Source organism: Crinia signifera, chromosome 7 (genome assembly GCF_055691185.1).
Source record: "Crinia signifera chromosome 7, ASM5569118v1, whole genome shotgun sequence".
NCBI classification, from domain to species: domain Eukaryota; kingdom Metazoa; phylum Chordata; class Amphibia; order Anura; family Myobatrachidae; genus Crinia; species Crinia signifera.
The window spans coordinates 10,883,798-10,901,737 of NC_139223.1; the positions used below are offsets into that span (position 1 = coordinate 10,883,798).

The following is a 17,940-nucleotide window of genomic DNA, read 5'->3' on the forward strand; positions in this document are numbered from 1 at the left end:
AAGTGTGCAATTCTTTTGTCATAAAAATAATTTATTTTCATAAAAAACACACCAAAATTAAAATGTTTAAAAAATGTGTCTTTCACTCCTATGGTGTAATGAGGGAGGTAAGGAGATGGGGTCCTGATCCACGGGGTAGTGCCGGTATACACCCAGATGTCAAATAGTGGGATCTTACCTTCTCTCCAACCATCACCCCAAACACTTTTTTGATAGAAAGGCACCGTCCTCCTGCCAACGCGTTTCGAGCTATTGCTCTTTATCAAGGCATGGCTTGATAAAGAGCAATGTTTTCTCTTAGCTCGGAGTGTTCATTTGGTATATTTATTTTGAAATTCATTTACTCAGTTCTTGCATTTTATATTCATTATGTATGCGGTATATATAAAAAATTATGCATTTGGCGGCAAGTTGGTGACACGATCGACGAGTGGGCTGATTGATCTTTATTTTAATCTTTTTCTTTTTTTTCTCTCTCTCTTCCCCTTTATTTTTCTCCTTCCTAATCTTTTTTGGATTTATATTCTGTATTGTATTTGATTCAATTGAATTATAATTATTAATTCAAAGTTATTCTTATTACCATTTCATTTGTATTGTAATTGTGATATTGGGTATGATTTTTGTATCGGGTTGGATTTCATCCAGTTATTCCCAAGTCCCCATCCTATATTGTCTTCCAGTGATTCTCCTGTTAATATCTTCTTGTATATTATTATTGGTGTCAATTATTAGTTTGTGAGCTTGTTTTATTTGTCAGCATATCTGTTTGTTTGATTGTTTGTTTATTTGCCCTCTTATAAAGGCATATGTATTGTGATTGGAGCCCCTATTCATCCTGGCTCCTCCTATTACAATATAATTAATAAATATAATTAATGTTCCCATAATGCTATCTGCTAGTTGGTATTTTTTTATTCTAAGAAACTATTGAGTGAGGGAGTGATATTTGTGCTGGGTCTATGAATATCATTGTCCTAATGTGACGGTTGTGGCTTAGACTTTATGTTAATCAAAGGTGAAATGAAATAAAATAAAATTAATAATATAATTAGTGAAAAGTTCAAATCTATTGTTGTGAACTTGTTTTAAGTGCATAAATTGTTGCAGACATTAAATTATATAGGTGGTAGGTGAATCCATATGTGTGTCACAGAACTAAAATAGTTGCAACAGATCACAATCTTAACATAGACTAATAAAAGTAAATTTTTAAATAAACATTTAGTACAACTCTTAGTGCACCATAAACAGACTCCTTCTCTATTCCCCCCCCCCCCCCCCCCTATAGTCTATTAATGAACAGACTACCTGTTTTCAACACTATTTGTGTTGCTATTTTTCCCACATACGATTTGAACTTCCTGTTCTGAATAAAACAATGATGACATATTACATCAGCATCCAGATTGGGAATTTCCCAGGAACGCAGATATTTTTGCTTCAATAACATTTAGTTAAACTTCTCATCATTCACAAATAATGCAGAGGTCTCGGTTATCAGGTTCTCAAACTCGGTCCACAGGACCCCACACAGTGCATGTATTGCAGGTCTCCTCTCAGAATCACAAGTGAAATAATTAGCTCTTTTAAAATGTGTCACTGAGTAATGAGTGCACCTGCCGGGTGACCTGGAAAACGTGAGCTATGTGGGGTCCTGAGGACCAAGTTTGAGAACCACTTTGCAAACACATGCTAACCACCAGCCACATCGCCTAAGCACATGCACAGTCCTCCGAGTCCACCATCAACAGAGGGATGGAATTTGCTACTCTACAAGCAGGTCTGAATCAGCCCCTTAAGGCCTGATCCTGAGACCGATGCTCTCTCCCCAGGACGCACATAACAATCTTTACCATACAGTGCTGCGCACACGTGGATCAATACACTGCTGCCATTGAGGCTTTCTTCCTGATATGTGTGAAGTGGGCGGACGCTGGTCAGTACCACACCAGAGATCTGTCTCACGGGAGTGTCGTTCACGTAACTGAGGTTCTGAGTGAGACGGCTTTCTGCTGGATCCTGATATGTGTGAAGTGGGCTGACGCTGGGCAGTACCACATCAGAGATCTGTCTCACGGGAGTGTTGTTCAAGTAACTGATGCTCCGCGAGGTTCTGAGTAGGGCGAATGTTTCTGCTGGATCCTGATATGTGTGAAGTGGGCTGACGCTGGTCAGTACCACACCAGAGATCTGTCTCACGGGAGTGTTGTTCAAGTAACTGAGGCTCCTCAAGGTTCTGAGTAGGACGGCTTTCTGCTGGATCCTGATATGTGTGAAGTGGGCTGACACTGGTCAGTACCACACCAGAGATCTGTCTCACGGGATTGTTGTTCAAGTAACTGAGGCTCCGCGAGGTTCTGAGTAGGGCGAATGTTTCTGCTGGATCCTGATATGTGTGAAGTGGGCTGATGCTGGTCAGTACCACACCAGAGATCTGTCTCATGGGAGTGTCGTTCACGTAACTGAGGATCCGCGAGGTTCTGAGTAGGGCGAATGTTTCAGATGGATCGCTAGCATCTGACACTCCCAGAAAACGGCGGCTTCCTGCCAGTCAGCTTGTAAACATCTTGAGAATAGACCAATCGCTGGATTTGGTCACTGTTTAGGTGCCCATACACTAGTAAGATTTATCTTCAGATCTGGCTGGTTGGAACAAAAACATGGTTATGGATGAGTGACAGTTTGTCAGTTTTCCAGCATTTCCAAGCAAATGGTCAACTGTCATTTGCTCTCATCCATAACCATGTTTTTGTTCCAACCAGCCAGATCTGAAGATAAATCTGCGTGTGTATGTCCACCTTTTGACCTCACGCATGTGCGCTACATACACATGCGCAGTTTTTCTATAATTGATAATCGATCGCCATGCGAATTCGCTCAACAGTGATTGGGTCTGAATACACACCCCCCCCCCTGCGTGTCTCTGTGATCATCCAACAGCGCAATGTTTTGTAGGATTTGCAGATCAGAGACTGAATAATGTAACACAGTGATTTTCAACCTTTTTACCTTGCGGCACACAAAATAAGAGTTTAAAATTGCCAAGGCACACCATGAGGTCCCCACAGGGCAAAACACATCGGCCCCCACAGGAAAAAAACAAACCTATTGCCCCCCATATAAAAAACAATCACACTGGTCCCCACAGGTAACCCAAATAAAATACATTGGCCCTTTAAATATAAATAAGAGACCAGTAAATAACAGTTGAACTGTTGGGGGCTGTAAACTGTTTTGGGCATCTCTAGATCTGGGGGCACACTTGAGAACGGCTCAAGGCACACTAGCATGCCATGGCACGGTGGTTGAAAAACACTGATGTAACAGTTACAGCGGCTGCGGGACCAATATAAATACTGATTTGCTGTTTTATTTGCAGGTATGATGGATTTCAGTCTTTTTGGAATTTCATATGTAAGTAGTAAGCCACATGCCCGGATGTTCTGGTCATTTGTAATGTGCGAATTGACTCTGAATTATTACCATTTGTTATATGAGTGTGTATTGCATTTTAAGATTACACAGCTGCATCTGCCCCAGAGGTTGTGTGTATATGGGGGAGAGTTGCGCATCTACATGCAGCCATCACTGTGACCATTACACTACAGACTACACCACTGAGGATGAGATTCAGTCTTCTCAGTGACAATGGGTCTCATTCACCCCAGCCAGCAAGGTAGCAATATCTGCAGATAGACAAAACCATGCTGCACTGCAGGTGGGCAGATGTAACAGGTGCAGAGAGTTAGATGCGGGTGGCCTGTGATCAAACTGAAATCTAAATTGCAGTGAAAGAATAAAGCAGCCAGTATTTACCCTGCAAAGAAATAATATAATTCCCCCAAATCTAACTCTCTCTGCACCTGTTACATCTGCCCCACCTGCAGCACAGCATGGTTTTGTCCATCTGCAGATATTGAAGCCTTGATAACATGACATGACTATATTATTGGGGGGCGGGGAATAAAATTGTCAGAATCGGGCTGCTGGGCAGTGTAAATGGGTAACCAGGGTCGAGTGGCCCAGGTCACGTTTACACTATAGGGTGGAGGGAGCTTCAGCTCCAAGAGCTGCCTCCCCCACTCCTCTCGATGGTGTGCTGCCGCTCTGCCCCCTCCCCCCCCCCCCCGATGATGTGCCACCGCTCTGCCGCTTCTCATCCCCACCCCTGTGTTTCTATATGGCTAGTGAACCGCATTCCCACGCACTGCATATCACAAAGTATACCATCAGGCAACTGCCTGATGGTATAGACGGCCCTGCTCCAATGGGATGATGCCATTTGCCTGCATTGGTTATTAGGCCCAATGACCCCTATGGCTAAATGCATTTTTAAATTGTATTAAAATAAATATTTTTGTGTTTGATTAAAATGATAAAACAAACTGTATAATAAGGTGATATGTATCCAGCTGGTAATTGGAAGAATATTGTTTCTAAAATAAATAATTGGTTTCTATTTTTTGGTATAGACTGGAGCAGACATCTGCGGATTCTTCCAAGACACCAGCAGAGAGTTATGTGCCCGCTGGATGCAGCTCGGAGCATTCTACCCATTTTCAAGAAACCACAATGGAATAGGCTGGAGGGTACAGTATAATGCAGTTATCCGATCCAGTATAATGCAGTTATCATATACAGTGTAATGCAATTATCTGATACAGTATAATGCAGTTATCATATACAGTGTAATGCAATTATCTGATCCAGTATAATGCAGTTATTATATTCAGTGTAATGCAATTATCTGATCCAGTATAATGCAGTTATCATATACAGTATAATGCAGTTATCATATACAGTGTAATGCAATTATCTGATCCAGTATAATGCAGTTATCATATACAGTATAATGCAGTTATCATATACAGTGTAATGCAATTATCTGATCCAGTATAATGCAGTTATCATATACAGTGTAATGCAATTATCTGATCCAGTGTACTACAGTTATCTGATCCAGTGTAATACAGTTATCTGATATACTATACTATAGTTTTCTGATATAGTGTACTACAGTTATCTGATCCAGTATACTGCAGTTATCTGATATAGGGCGAGATTCTCTAAGCTTCAAAAGTGAAACAATTAAGAGTGATAAACAGCCAGCCAATCAACTCCTGCCTGACAGTTTTTTAAACACAGTCTGTGACATGGCAGGTAGGAGCTGATTGGCTGGCTGATTATCACTCTCCATTTTATCACTTTTGAAGTTTAGAGAATCTGACCCATAGTGTACTACAGTTATCTGATCCAGTGTAATACAGTTATCTGATACAGTATACTACAGTTATCTGATCCAGTATAATACAGTTATCTGATACAGTGTCCTGCAGTTATCTGATACAGTATACTGCAGTTATCTGATACAGTATATTACAGTTATCTGATACATTATACTACAGTTATCTGATACAGTATACTGCAGTTATCTGATACAGTATACTACAGTTATCTGTGATAGTGTACTACAGTTATCTGATCCAGTGTAATACAGTTATCTGATACAGTATACTGCAGTTATCTGATACAGTATACTGCAGTTATCTGATACAGTATACTACAGTTATCTGTGATAGTGTACTACAGTTATCTGATCCAGTGTAATACAGTTATCTGATACAGTATACTGCAGTTATCTGATACAGTATACTGCAGTTATCTGATCCAGTATAATACAGTTATCTGATACAGTGTCCGGCAGTTATCTGATACAGTGTCCTGAAGTTATCTGATACAGTATACTGCAGTTATCTGATACAGTATACTACAGTTATCTGATACATTATACTACAGTTATCTGATACATTATACTGCAGTTATCTGATACAGTATACTAGAGTTATCTGTGATAGTGTACTACAGTTATCTGATCCAGTGTAATACAGTTATCTGATACAGTATACTGCAGTTATCTGATACAGTGTCCCTGCAGTTATCTGATACAGTATACTGCAGTTATCTGATACAGTATACTACAGTTATCTGATACATTATACTACAGTTATCTGATACAGTATACTGCAGTTATCTGATACAGTATACTGCAGTTATCTGATACAGTATACTACAGTTATCTGTGATAGTGTACTACAGTTATCTGATCCAGTGTAATACAGTTATCTGATACAGTATACTGCAGTTATCTGATACAGTATACTAGTTATCTGTGATAGTGTACTACAGTTATCTGATCCAGTGTAATACAGTTATCTGATACAGTATACTGCAGTTATCTGATACAGTATACTGCAGTTATCTGATACAGTATACTACAGTTATCTGTGATAGTGTACTACAGTTATCTGATCCAGTGTAATACAGTTATCTGATACAGTATACTGCAGTTATCTGATACAGTATACTAGTTATCTGTGATAGTGTACTACAGTTATCTGATCCAGTGTAATACAGTTATCTGATACAGTATACTGCAGTTATCTGATACAGTATACTACAGTTATCTGTGATAGTGTACTACAGTTATCTGATCCAGTGTAATACAGTTATCTGATACAGTATACCGCTGTTATCTGATACAATGTACTACAGTTATCTGATACAGTGTCCTGCAGTTATCTGATACAGTATACAGTACTACAGTTATCTGATACAGTGTCCTGCAGTTATCTGATACAGTATTCTGCAGTTATCTGATACAGTATACTGCAGTTATCTGATACAATGTACTACAGTTATCTGATACAGTGTCCTGCAGTTATCTGATACAGTATACTACAGTTATCTGATACAGTGTACTGCAGTTATCTGATACAGTATACAGTACTACAGTTATCTGATACAGTGTCCTGCAGTTATCTGATACAGTATTCTGCAGTTATCTGATACAGTATACTGCAGTTATCTGACACAATGTACTACAGTTATCTGATACAGTGTCCTGCAGTTATCTGATACAGTATACTACAATTATCTGATACAGTGTACTGCAGTTATCTGATACAGTATACAGTACTACAGTTATCTGATACAGTGTCCTGCAGTTATCTGATACAGTATTCTGCAGTTATCTGATACAGTATACTGCAGTTATCTGATACAGTATACTGCAGTTATCTGATACAATGTACTACAGTTATCTGATACAGTGTCCTGCAGTTATCTGATACAGTATACTACAGTTATCTGATACAGTGTACTGCAGTTATCTGATACAGTATACAGTACTACAGTTATCTGATACAGTATACTACAGTTATCTGATACAGTATACTGCAGTTATCTGATACAGTATACTACAGTTATCTGTGATAGTGTACTACAGTTATCTGATCCAGTGTAATACAGTTATCTGATACAGTATACCGCTGTTATCTGATACAATGTACTACAGTTATCTGATACAGTGTCCTGCAGTTATCTGATACAGTATACAGTACTACAGTTATCTGATACAGTGTCCTGCAGTTATCTGATACAGTATTCTGCAGTTATCTGATACAGTATACTGCAGTTATCTGATACAATGTACTACAGTTATCTGATACAGTGTCCTGCAGTTATCTGATACAGTATACTACAGTTATCTGATACAGTGTACTGCAGTTATCTGATACAGTATACAGTACTACAGTTATCTGATACAGTGTCCTGCAGTTATCTGATACAGTATTCTGCAGTTATCTGATACAGTATACTGCAGTTATCTGACACAATGTACTACAGTTATCTGATACAGTGTCCTGCAGTTATCTGATACAGTATACTACAGTTATCTGATACAGTGTACTGCAGTTATCTGATACAGTATACAGTACTACAGTTATCTGATACAGTGTCCTGCAGTTATCTGATACAGTATTCTGCAGTTATCTGATACAGTATACTGCAGTTATCTGATACAGTATACTGCAGTTATCTGATACAATGTACTACAGTTATCTGATACAGTGTCCTGCAGTTATCTGATACAGTATACTACAGTTATCTGATACAGTGTACTGCAGTTATCTGATACAGTATACAGTACTACAGTTATCTGATACAGTGTCCTGCAGTTATCTGATACAGTATTCTGCAGTTATCTGATACAGTATACTGCAGTTATCTGATACAGTATTCTGCAGTTATCTGATAAAGTGTACTGCAGTTATCTGATACAGTATACTGCAGTTATCTGATACAATGTACTACAGTTATCTGATACAGTGTCCTGCAGTTATCTGATACAGTATACTACAGTTATCTGATACAGTGTACTGCAGTTATCTGATACAGTATACAGTACTACAGTTATCTGATACAGTGTCCTGCAGTTATCTGATACAGTATTCTGCAGTTATCTGATACAGTATACTGCAGTTATCTGATACAGTATACTGCAGTTATCTGATACAGTGTACTGCAGTTATCTGATACAGTGTACTGATGCAATATAATGCAGTTATATGATCCTCAGTGCAGATATAACATCACTCATCGTGTTTGCTCTTTAGGCCAAACCAGAATATAATGCTGACATTTATATATATTTATTTCTTCTGTAGAGACAAGACCCAGTCAGCTTTGATGGAGCATTTGAATCTCTCTCAAGAAATGTCCTGAATATTAGATATACGCTGTTACCTCACCTGTACACCTTATTATTTGATGCTCATACTAAAGGTTCCACCGTGGTGAGACCACTACTACACGAGTAAGTCGCTGACATCATTTGTTACTGTAATTAATGTTCTGGAAGGTGTAGTAACAAATGGCATAATGTGAGATAGGCGACTCGTCGGTGCTGGTGCTTCTGCAGTATAAACCGGCTCTAATATGACATTTACTAACATCAGTATTCTGGGTTTGTAGATTGTAGGATGAAAGTCAATAGGTCAATGCCATATACTCGATAAACATACGTTCCACAGGGTTAAAAAGTCCAAACAAGTGATGGACAATGGTCAACACATGAGAAGGTTGACATGAGGTTTTGGAGATTTTTAGACTTTTTTGGACTTTTGCATACTTGACCCTCCAGGTGGAGTCCAGTTGGGAATGGCACAGTGTTCCAAGAGCAGCAGTAGCAGAGCGAGGCATCTGGTACGAAGCATGGCGACACAATACAGGGGTACACGGTACACTGACTGGGGTCCACGTTCTCAGATCTACAAATTGACACCAAAATAAATTGAAAAACTCACTTCACCTTTTCTATGGCAAGATTTGCGTCAGCCGACCTTTTGTCACTGTTGGTCTTTTAATGTCCACGAGCTACTGTAGCTAGACAAACCTACTGCAGCAGTCTTATTTACAAGCATTGTCCTAGTAGGGAAAGCACCACGTGGCACCAACAGTAGCTGTAACTGCGGCAGGTATTATCCGGTGTTGGTGCAATAAAATGTCACTTTTATGCATCAGAGGATAGGAGTCACAGTAACAGCGCTGATCGCTATGTCTGTGTTATATGCATCAGAGGATGGGAGTCACAGTAACCGCGCTGATCGCTGTGTCTGGGTTTATACTGTACATCAGAGGATGGGAGTCACAGTAACCGCGCTGATCGCTATGTCTGTGTTATATGCATCAGAGGATGGAAGTCACAGTAACCGCGCTGATCGTTATGTCTGGGTTTATTCATCAGAGGATGGGAGTCACAGTAACCGCGCTGATCGCTGTGTCTGGGTTTATACTGTACATCAGAGGATGGGAGTCACAGTAACCGCGCTGATCGCTGTGTCTGGGTTTATACTGTACATCAGAGGATGGGAGTCACAGTAACCGCGCTGATCGCTATGTCTGGGTTTATTCATCAGAGGATGGGAGTCACAGTAACCGCACTGATCGCTATGTCTGGGTTTATGCATCAGAGGATGGGAGTCACAGTAACCGCACTGATCGCTATGTCTGGGTTTATGCATCAGAGGATGGGAGTCACAGTAACCGCGCTGATCGCTGTGTCTGGGTTTATACTGTACATCAGAGGATGGGAGTCACAGTAACCGCGCTGATCGCTATGTCTGGGTTTATTCATCAGAGGATGGGAGTCACAGTAACCGCACTGATCGCTGTGTCTGGGTTTATGCATCAGAGGATGGGAGTCACAGTAACCGCACTGATCGCTATGTCTGGGTTTATGCATCAGAGGATGGGAGTCACAGTAACCGCACTGATCGCTATGTCTGGGTTTATGCATCAGAGGATGGGAGTCACAGTAACCACACTGATCGCTATGTCTGGGTTTATGCATCAGAGGATGGGAGTCACAGTCCCCACATCCCCTCTTCTCCCACTACCGCGCTGATCGCTATGTCTGGGTTTATGCATCAGAGGATGGGAGTCACAGTAACCGCGCTGATCGCTATGTCTGGGTTTATGCATCAGAGGATGGGAGTCACAGTAACCGCACTGATTGCTATGTCTGGGTTTATGCATCAGAGGATGGGAGTCACAGTAACCGCGCTGATCGCTATGTCTGGGTTTATTCATCAGAGGATGGGAGTCACAGTAACCGCACTGATCGCTATGTCTGGGTTTAGGCATCAGAGGATGGGAGTCACAGTAACCGCACTGATCGCTATGTCTGGGTTTATGCATCAGAGGATGGGAGTCACAGTAACCACACTGATCGCTATGTCTGGGTTTATGCATCAGAGGATGGGAGTCACAGTCCCCACATCCCCTCTTCTCCCACTACCGCGCTGATCGCTATGTCTGGGTTTATGCATCAGAGGATGGGAGTCACAGTAACCGCGCTGATCGCTATGTCTGGGTTTATGCATCAGAGGATGGGAGTCACAGTAACCGCACTGATTGCTATGTCTGGGTTTATGCATCAGAGGATGGGAGTCACAGTAACCGTGCTGATCGCTATGTCTGGGTTTATGCATCAGAGGATGGGAGTCACAGTAACCGTGCTGATCGCTATGTCTGGGTTTATGCATCAGAGGATGGGAGTCACAGTAACCGTGCTGATCGCTATGTCTGGGTTTATGCATCAGAGGATGGAAGTCACAGTAACTGCAATGCTCACCTGTTTGCTTGCGGTGTCGGAGACCCGAAGTTTAAGATCTGGATCGACCCTTTCACACAGAAAATGCACCTTTGTATTTAATGAAATTCCCGGGTGGCACTGCTTCTGCTGGGAATTTAATTTTCTGTTTGAAAGCGCAGGGCCGAAACTAGGGTTTCCAGCACCCGGGCCAAGGCAGACATTTGGTGCCCCCCCTTCCCCTGACCAGGGGGGGAGGTACCAAATGACCGCCTTGGCTCTGGCGCCGGAGAACCCCCCCTCCCCGCTGACAACATACATACCTCCTGTGTGCAGCCAGCGGAGGTCTGGATAGCCGCTGTAGCGGCAGCTTGACTCCGTCCGTCTCTGCTACTAGCGCGGCGGCGGGAAGCACTGGTGATGACTTTGAAAAGACTCGCCGGACGCTGATTGGCTGAATTCAGCCAACCAGCATCCGGCAAGTCTTTTCAAAGTCATCACCAGCGCTGCCGCTTCCCGCCGCCACGGTAGTAGGAGAGAGTAGAGACGGACGGAGTCAAGCTGCCACTGCAGCAGCTACCCGGAACCCCGCTGCCTGTCACCGGACCACCGCTGGCTGTCCCCGGACCTGACAGCACCCCCCCCTCCAGCGCCCGGTGCGCGTGACCCCCCCAGCCCCCCCCCCCCCCTAGTTACGGCCCTGGAAAGCGGTATAATGGACGAAACCGTGCTACACTGCAGGTGGGGCTGATGCCCCCATCACTCCTATCCAAGGTCTCCGAATGCCTCACGGCCATCTCAGCCTGGATGACCCAACGCTTCCTGAAACTAAACATGGCTAAAACTGAACTTCTAATCTTCCATCCCCCGAACATCTACTCTTCTCCCACTATCTCCATCAGCATTGGTTAAACCGAGATCACCTCCACCGACCAAACGCGCTGCCTCGGTGTCATCATTGACTCCTCCCTCTCTTTCACCCCCCACATTCGTGCTCTCTCACAGTCTTGCCGCTTTCACCTATGCAACATCTCACGCATCAGACCATTCCTCTCCACTGACGCGACCAAAATTCTCATTCACTCTCTTGTCATCTCCCGCCTTGACTACTGCAACATCCTTCTCTCTGGGCTACCTCTCACCCGCCTCGCACCTCTCCAAACCATTCTTAACGCTGACGCTAGGCTCATCTTCCTCTCCCGCCGCTCTACCTCCGCCTCCTCCCTCTGTCTATCTCTTCACTGGCTCCCCATTCCTTTCCGAGTTCTCTTTAAACTCCTCACCACCACCTACAAGGCTCTCTCCTCCTCCACCGCTCCTTACCTCTCTTCACTGATCTCTATCCACACTCCCTCCCGTCCTCTTCGCTCCATCGCTGACCGCCGACTGACCTCTCACCTAATCACCTCCTCCCACTCCTGTGTCCAAGACTTCTCTCGCGCTGCCCCCCTGCACTGGAACAACCTCCCGCCACCCATCAGGCTTTCTGATTCACTTACCTCCTTCAAGCGCTCCCTCAAAACCCACTTTTTTCGACTAGCCTATCCCTCCTCCTAACCTCTTTTGATCCTCCTATCCTGCCTCCGTTCCCCTCCGTTCCTACTTATCCTGTTGTTTTTCGTTTGTCCACCCACCTATTTTTAGTATGTTAACTCTTATGAGTAGGGCCCTCCTTCCTAACATACTCACACTACCTCTTTACCTCACCTGTGCTCCTGTCCTGTTCTTCCCTTCCTCTACTTCTTCTTCAGTCACCTCGACAATTTTGACACCTACTTCTGAACTGATGCTGATTTTATTTCTACCAGCTATACCCCTATTTATGCTGTATTTTTCAACACACCCTGTACGTTACCTTGTCATTTGTTTTTTGTTTGCTATGTACGGCGCTGCGGACACTTTGCGGCGCCTTATAAATAAACGTACTACTACTACTATGTATCATGTGCAGAGAGAGATTTAGATTTGAGTGCGGTGTCTTTACACTGAAATCTAAATTGCAGTGTAAAAATAATGCAGCCAGCCTTTACTCTGCACAGAAACAATATAACTCACCCAAATCTAACTCTCTTTGCACATGTAACATCTGCCCCATCTGCAGTGCAGGTTGGTTTTGTCTATTTTCTAAACAAGCAGCTTATCAAATCTATATCAAGCCCTTAAGCCTGTACACACAGGGAAGTAGTGTAGCACAGATTGCTCAGCACATATCACCATACACACAGGCCATGCACCAGTGAAATGTGTTGAGCGATCTTTGCTAACCCAGGGTTTATAACGCACATGCAGGTGATCTAACTAGCTCTGATGGCATGTGTGTAATGAGCCGGCGATGGTGACGTGTGGGACCACTGATCACCATCACTATGGGACATACACACGGAGCGATCCGTGCTTAATTTCTAAGCAATCTAGATAGATTGCTTACAAAACATTTTATCACCATGTTTATGTCCATTTAATTACTTCATCTTTTTTTTAAAGAAATGTTGCTGTTATTACGCTGATATGTTTTTGTGTCAGTCTGTGTACACACTGAAAGCCTTCACCAAAGACTCTAAATGAATACACCAAACACATACAAGAGTGTGACACACTGCCGATTCCAAATATAGGAATTTAGGAACAGAGGTGTTAGGCATACCTCCCAACTATGTCAATATTAAAATAGGGACACGTCTGAAAAGGGGCGTGTCATATGCAAATGGAGGTGTGTCTTATGCAAATTAGGTCACGCCCCCGTTTTCAGACGCGAAACAGCATCTATTCTGTCAGATTGGGGGGGGGGGACTCCCAACGTGCCCCCCCCCCCCCCCAGCGGGACACTGCCGGCCGTGGGAGGGACATGGGAACGTCCCCAAAAACCGGGACGTTCCCACGTTTAGCGGGACAGTTGGGAGGTATGTAAAGGGAGGTACATGGAAGCAATGGTCTGCAGACATTTTTTATTTGTGTTTAATGTGCCTTTTCCTTATAATAAATTGTCCCTTTGTATGGAGTAGAGTTCCACTATGGCCTTTATTCTGGTTCACTCACAAAGGCAAATTCCTTCTCAAATGCACTGCAGGTGGGGCAGATGTAACATGTGCAGAGAGAGTTAGATTTGGGTGAGTTATTTTGTTTCTGTGCAGGGTAAATACTGGCTGCTTTATTTTTACACTGCAATATAGATCTCTCTTTGAAGTAAAACCCCACCCACATCTAATTCTCTCTGCACATGTTACATCTGCCCCCCTGCAGTGCACATGGTTTTGTTCATTTGTGAAGGAATTTGCCTTTGTGATTGAACAAGAATAAGGGCCTACTGTAGGTGTTTATTTTTTGGAGTTTCTTATAGCACACAAGAACCCCCAAAAAAAGGATTAGAAGAACTGCCAGTTGGTGTTATCCAAAAAGTTTATATTACATGCTTTGAAACACATTCATATATGCATACTTCCCAACTGTCCCGCTTAACGCGGGAATGTCCCAGTTTTTTGGGACGTTCCTGCATCCTGCCCGGGGCCGCCATTGTCCCACTGTGGGTGGGCATTTGGGAGTCCCCCACCCCCCAGCCTGAAGAGAATAGACGCTGTCTATTCAGCAACGCAGAGCGGCAAAATACGGGGGTGCAGCCTTAGGATGCATCATCCCATGAGGTCACGCCCCTTTTCATAGTCCACGCCCCCTTTTCGGTTGAAGCCGCTCATGTGTCCTGAGCCAGCAGGACCAAAAGTGGTATATGTGAGTGCAACCAGGAAAATAACAAATATTGTCCGTCAGACAATATCTGCACTTTGTACAATAAGGGAAGTATTGTGATTAATTGTAAAGGTGGCTGGATATATTTGGAATTGCCGGTGTGTCACAGGCTTGTTTGTGTTTGCTAAATTACTTCATCTTGTTTGCACTGCTCCATCTTGTTTGCACTGCTCCATCTTGTTTGCATTGCTCCATCTTGTTTGCATTGCTCCATCTTGTTTGCATTGCTCAATCTTGTTTGCATTGCTCAATCTTGTTTGCATTGCTCTGACCTCATAATCCGGCCACAGTTGAATACATTGTATTCAGTAGTTAATAATTTTGGAGTGTGATTGTCAACGAACTCAAACGGGGAAGTACATACAAACCCCACCCCTGTAGGGACTTCCTAGATCAGGGGTCCTCAAACTTTTTAAACAGGGGGCCAGTTCAGTGTCCCTCAGACCGTTGGAGGGCCGGACTTTAGTAAAAACAAAAACTATGAACAAATTCCTATGCACACTGCATATATCTCATTATCTGCCTATACAGGGTGTTTACATGCTTGAACCCCAAGGGTTAAATGCTCATTGCATTCCCAGCAGAAACAGCACTGCTGCCTCCTTCAGTCTCCCACCCCAGCGCTTGCTCGTGTCTAGGAACACAAGCGGTGGCCGGGAGCTGCGTGTACCATCTCTAGTTACACAGCTCCCCCGCCGCAGCCGCAGCCCTTTCTGCCTCACCTACCCACAGCACGGAGGAATACACGCCAGCACATACTACCAGCCTGGTGCTGTTCTGCCAAGGCTACCCAGGCCAGCAGCAGCCAGTGACCACCGGAAAACAAGAGGGAGGGGTTGCGCCCATGCACTGAGGAAGTGGTGTGCGTTTTTTTAATGTGGCCGCGCACCATTCCTCGACTTCTATATATCAGCGCATCTTCATGTTGGGGGGGGGGGGGTCAGGGAGCTTTCTCCCTTCTTACCTCCTGCTGCAGCCCGCCAGACATACAGCCCAGCGTCGGGGCTGCTTGTCCGCGGAGCCTGGTGTATGGCAGGAACGGAAACAGTAGCTGTTTCCCTGCCTCCTGCTGCAGCCCGACACACCGCACGTAGGTGGGCAGTCCTGCCCATGGGCGGGAGAGAAAGGTCCATGGGAGGGCTGCGTGCAGCCCTCCCGTGGCCATCTTTTTGGTGGAATAAAAACGGGCAGCAGCTGTGTTTGTATTTAAAGGCGCAGGAAGTCCGGCGGGCCATATAAATGTCCTCGGCGGGCCGCATGAGGACCCCTGTTTTAGATCTATAAGACAGCAGGACTTGCCACTGTGCCCCTGTGCTCTAAACTATACATTACATCCCTTACATTCTTCCATAGAGAATGAAATCTATCGTATTACAGTATACCTGCTGTACATATATGGTTTAATATAAATTAAGAAGTGATGGCAGATATGCTGGGACATGTAGTTCCATTGCAGCTATGGCTTGCCTACCTGCAGATCAATTTCATACAGTATATAGAGATTTCAGCTTGAACTACAAATGTATTTGTTGCTATTTAGATTCCTTTCCTGCGATACAAAGACATAAAACGCACAGCAGAAATATCTGTCTTTTATTTTAGGTTCACCGACGACCGGAACACCTGGGATGTGTACAAGCAGTTCTTGTGGGGGTCCGCATTCATGATCAGTGCTGTGGTGGATCCAGTGAGTACAGCTGTGAACCCCATTTTAGGGGCTAATTCAGCATGAATCGTTCATCTGAGAAGTTGCAGATAAGTGCGAGTAGATAGCAGCTGCCCAGACAGAAAGGGAAACCGGCCGTGCAAATCTGATCCATATGCAATTTGGGGACCATAGAACAGTGTTTGCCGTCTGTCTAAATGTGAGTAGGTCTGAGGCTGCCACTAATCTGTGACTGAGACCGTTTGGATGAGGCTGCCACTAATCTGTGACTGAGACCGTTTGGATGAGGCTGCCACTAATCTGTGACTGAGACCGTTTGGATGAGGCTGCCACTAATCCGTGACTGAGACCGTCTGGATGAGGCTGCCACTAATCTGTGACCGAGACCGTTTGGATGAGGCTGCCACTAATCTGTGACTGAGACCGTCTGGATGAGGCTGCCACTAATCTGTGACTGAGACCGTTTGGATGAGGCTGCCACTAATCTGTGACTGAGACCGTTTGGATGAGGCTGCCACTAATCTGTGACTGAGACCGTTTGGATGAGGCTGCCACTAATCTGTGACTGAGACCGTTTGGATGAGGCTGCCACTAATCTGTGACTGAGACCGTTTGGATGAGGCTGCCACTAATCTGTGACTGAGACCGTTTGGATGAGGCTGCCACTAATCTGTGACTGAGACCGTTTGGATGAGGCTGCCACTAATCTGTGACTGAGGCCGTCTGGATGAGGCTGCCACTAATCTGTGACTGAGGCCGTCTGGATGAGGCTGCCACTAATCTGTGACTGAGACAGGCTGAATGAGGCCGGCTTTTTTTTGGGGGGGGGGCGGGGTTGGGGGGGCTGACACCCAGAAAACATCCTGTCACTAACTCCAAAGGTTGACTTCCTGTGAATCAAGCTCCAGCTGCTTTGCGTATACAATCCGTATGGAATGTCTGATGCTATTTCATAGTTGCCTACTTCCTGGTAGTTCAGTGAGGCACGGGTTGGCAGAGCCACTGACAAGGCGGGATGGGGGCGGGGCGGCCAGCGGATCACCAGTGTGGGGGCGTGGCCATAGTGATCGCATCTTTGTGGCCCCGCCCCTCCACCGTGCAATACTGGTATTTCAGGCATTGCACAGCGGGGGGGGGGGGGGCTACAGTGAAGCAATCCGTCATTCGCGATATGTCTGGTTGTTCCAGTCATTTGGTAGTGGCCTAAAAATATGAAAGTCTTTTCATGGGCACTAATTCTATATTTCAACATTTAAAAATGATGAACTTTTTCAATGTGAAATTGAATAGAGATCCTCAGCTCCTTCATGCAAAGATTTGGGCCTAGAGAGTGAATATCTTCACAGTTGCTATGGTGACGCTTTCTTCCTCTGTTTAATCTTAGGGTGCAACAAGTGTAAATGCTTATTTTCCAAATGCAGTTTGGTACGACTATCACACGGTGAGTATGGCTGTGCATTTATATATATCTTATATTACAGGTTCTCAAACTCGGTCCTCAGGACCCCACGCAGTGCATGTTTTACAGGTCTCCTCACAGACTCACAAGTGAAATAATAAGCTCCACCTGTGTGTCACCTGCTGGGTGACCTGGATA

General features: G+C 44.2%; 1 protein-coding gene across 1 annotated transcript in view; it reads left to right on the forward strand.

The window, feature by feature from the left end:
- Window positions 1-17,940, forward strand: part of LOC146019754 (maltase-glucoamylase-like) — a 146,258-nt gene that overhangs the window by 118,279 nt on the left and 10,039 nt on the right. The window contains exons 39-43 of the mRNA XM_083152286.1: window positions 3,383-3,417; window positions 4,476-4,592; window positions 8,511-8,659; window positions 16,280-16,364; window positions 17,728-17,784. Coding sequence (XP_083008412.1) covers window positions 3,383-3,417; window positions 4,476-4,592; window positions 8,511-8,659; window positions 16,280-16,364; window positions 17,728-17,784 — 443 coding nt within the window. The remainder of the gene's footprint in view (window positions 1-3,382; window positions 3,418-4,475; window positions 4,593-8,510; window positions 8,660-16,279; window positions 16,365-17,727; window positions 17,785-17,940) is intronic.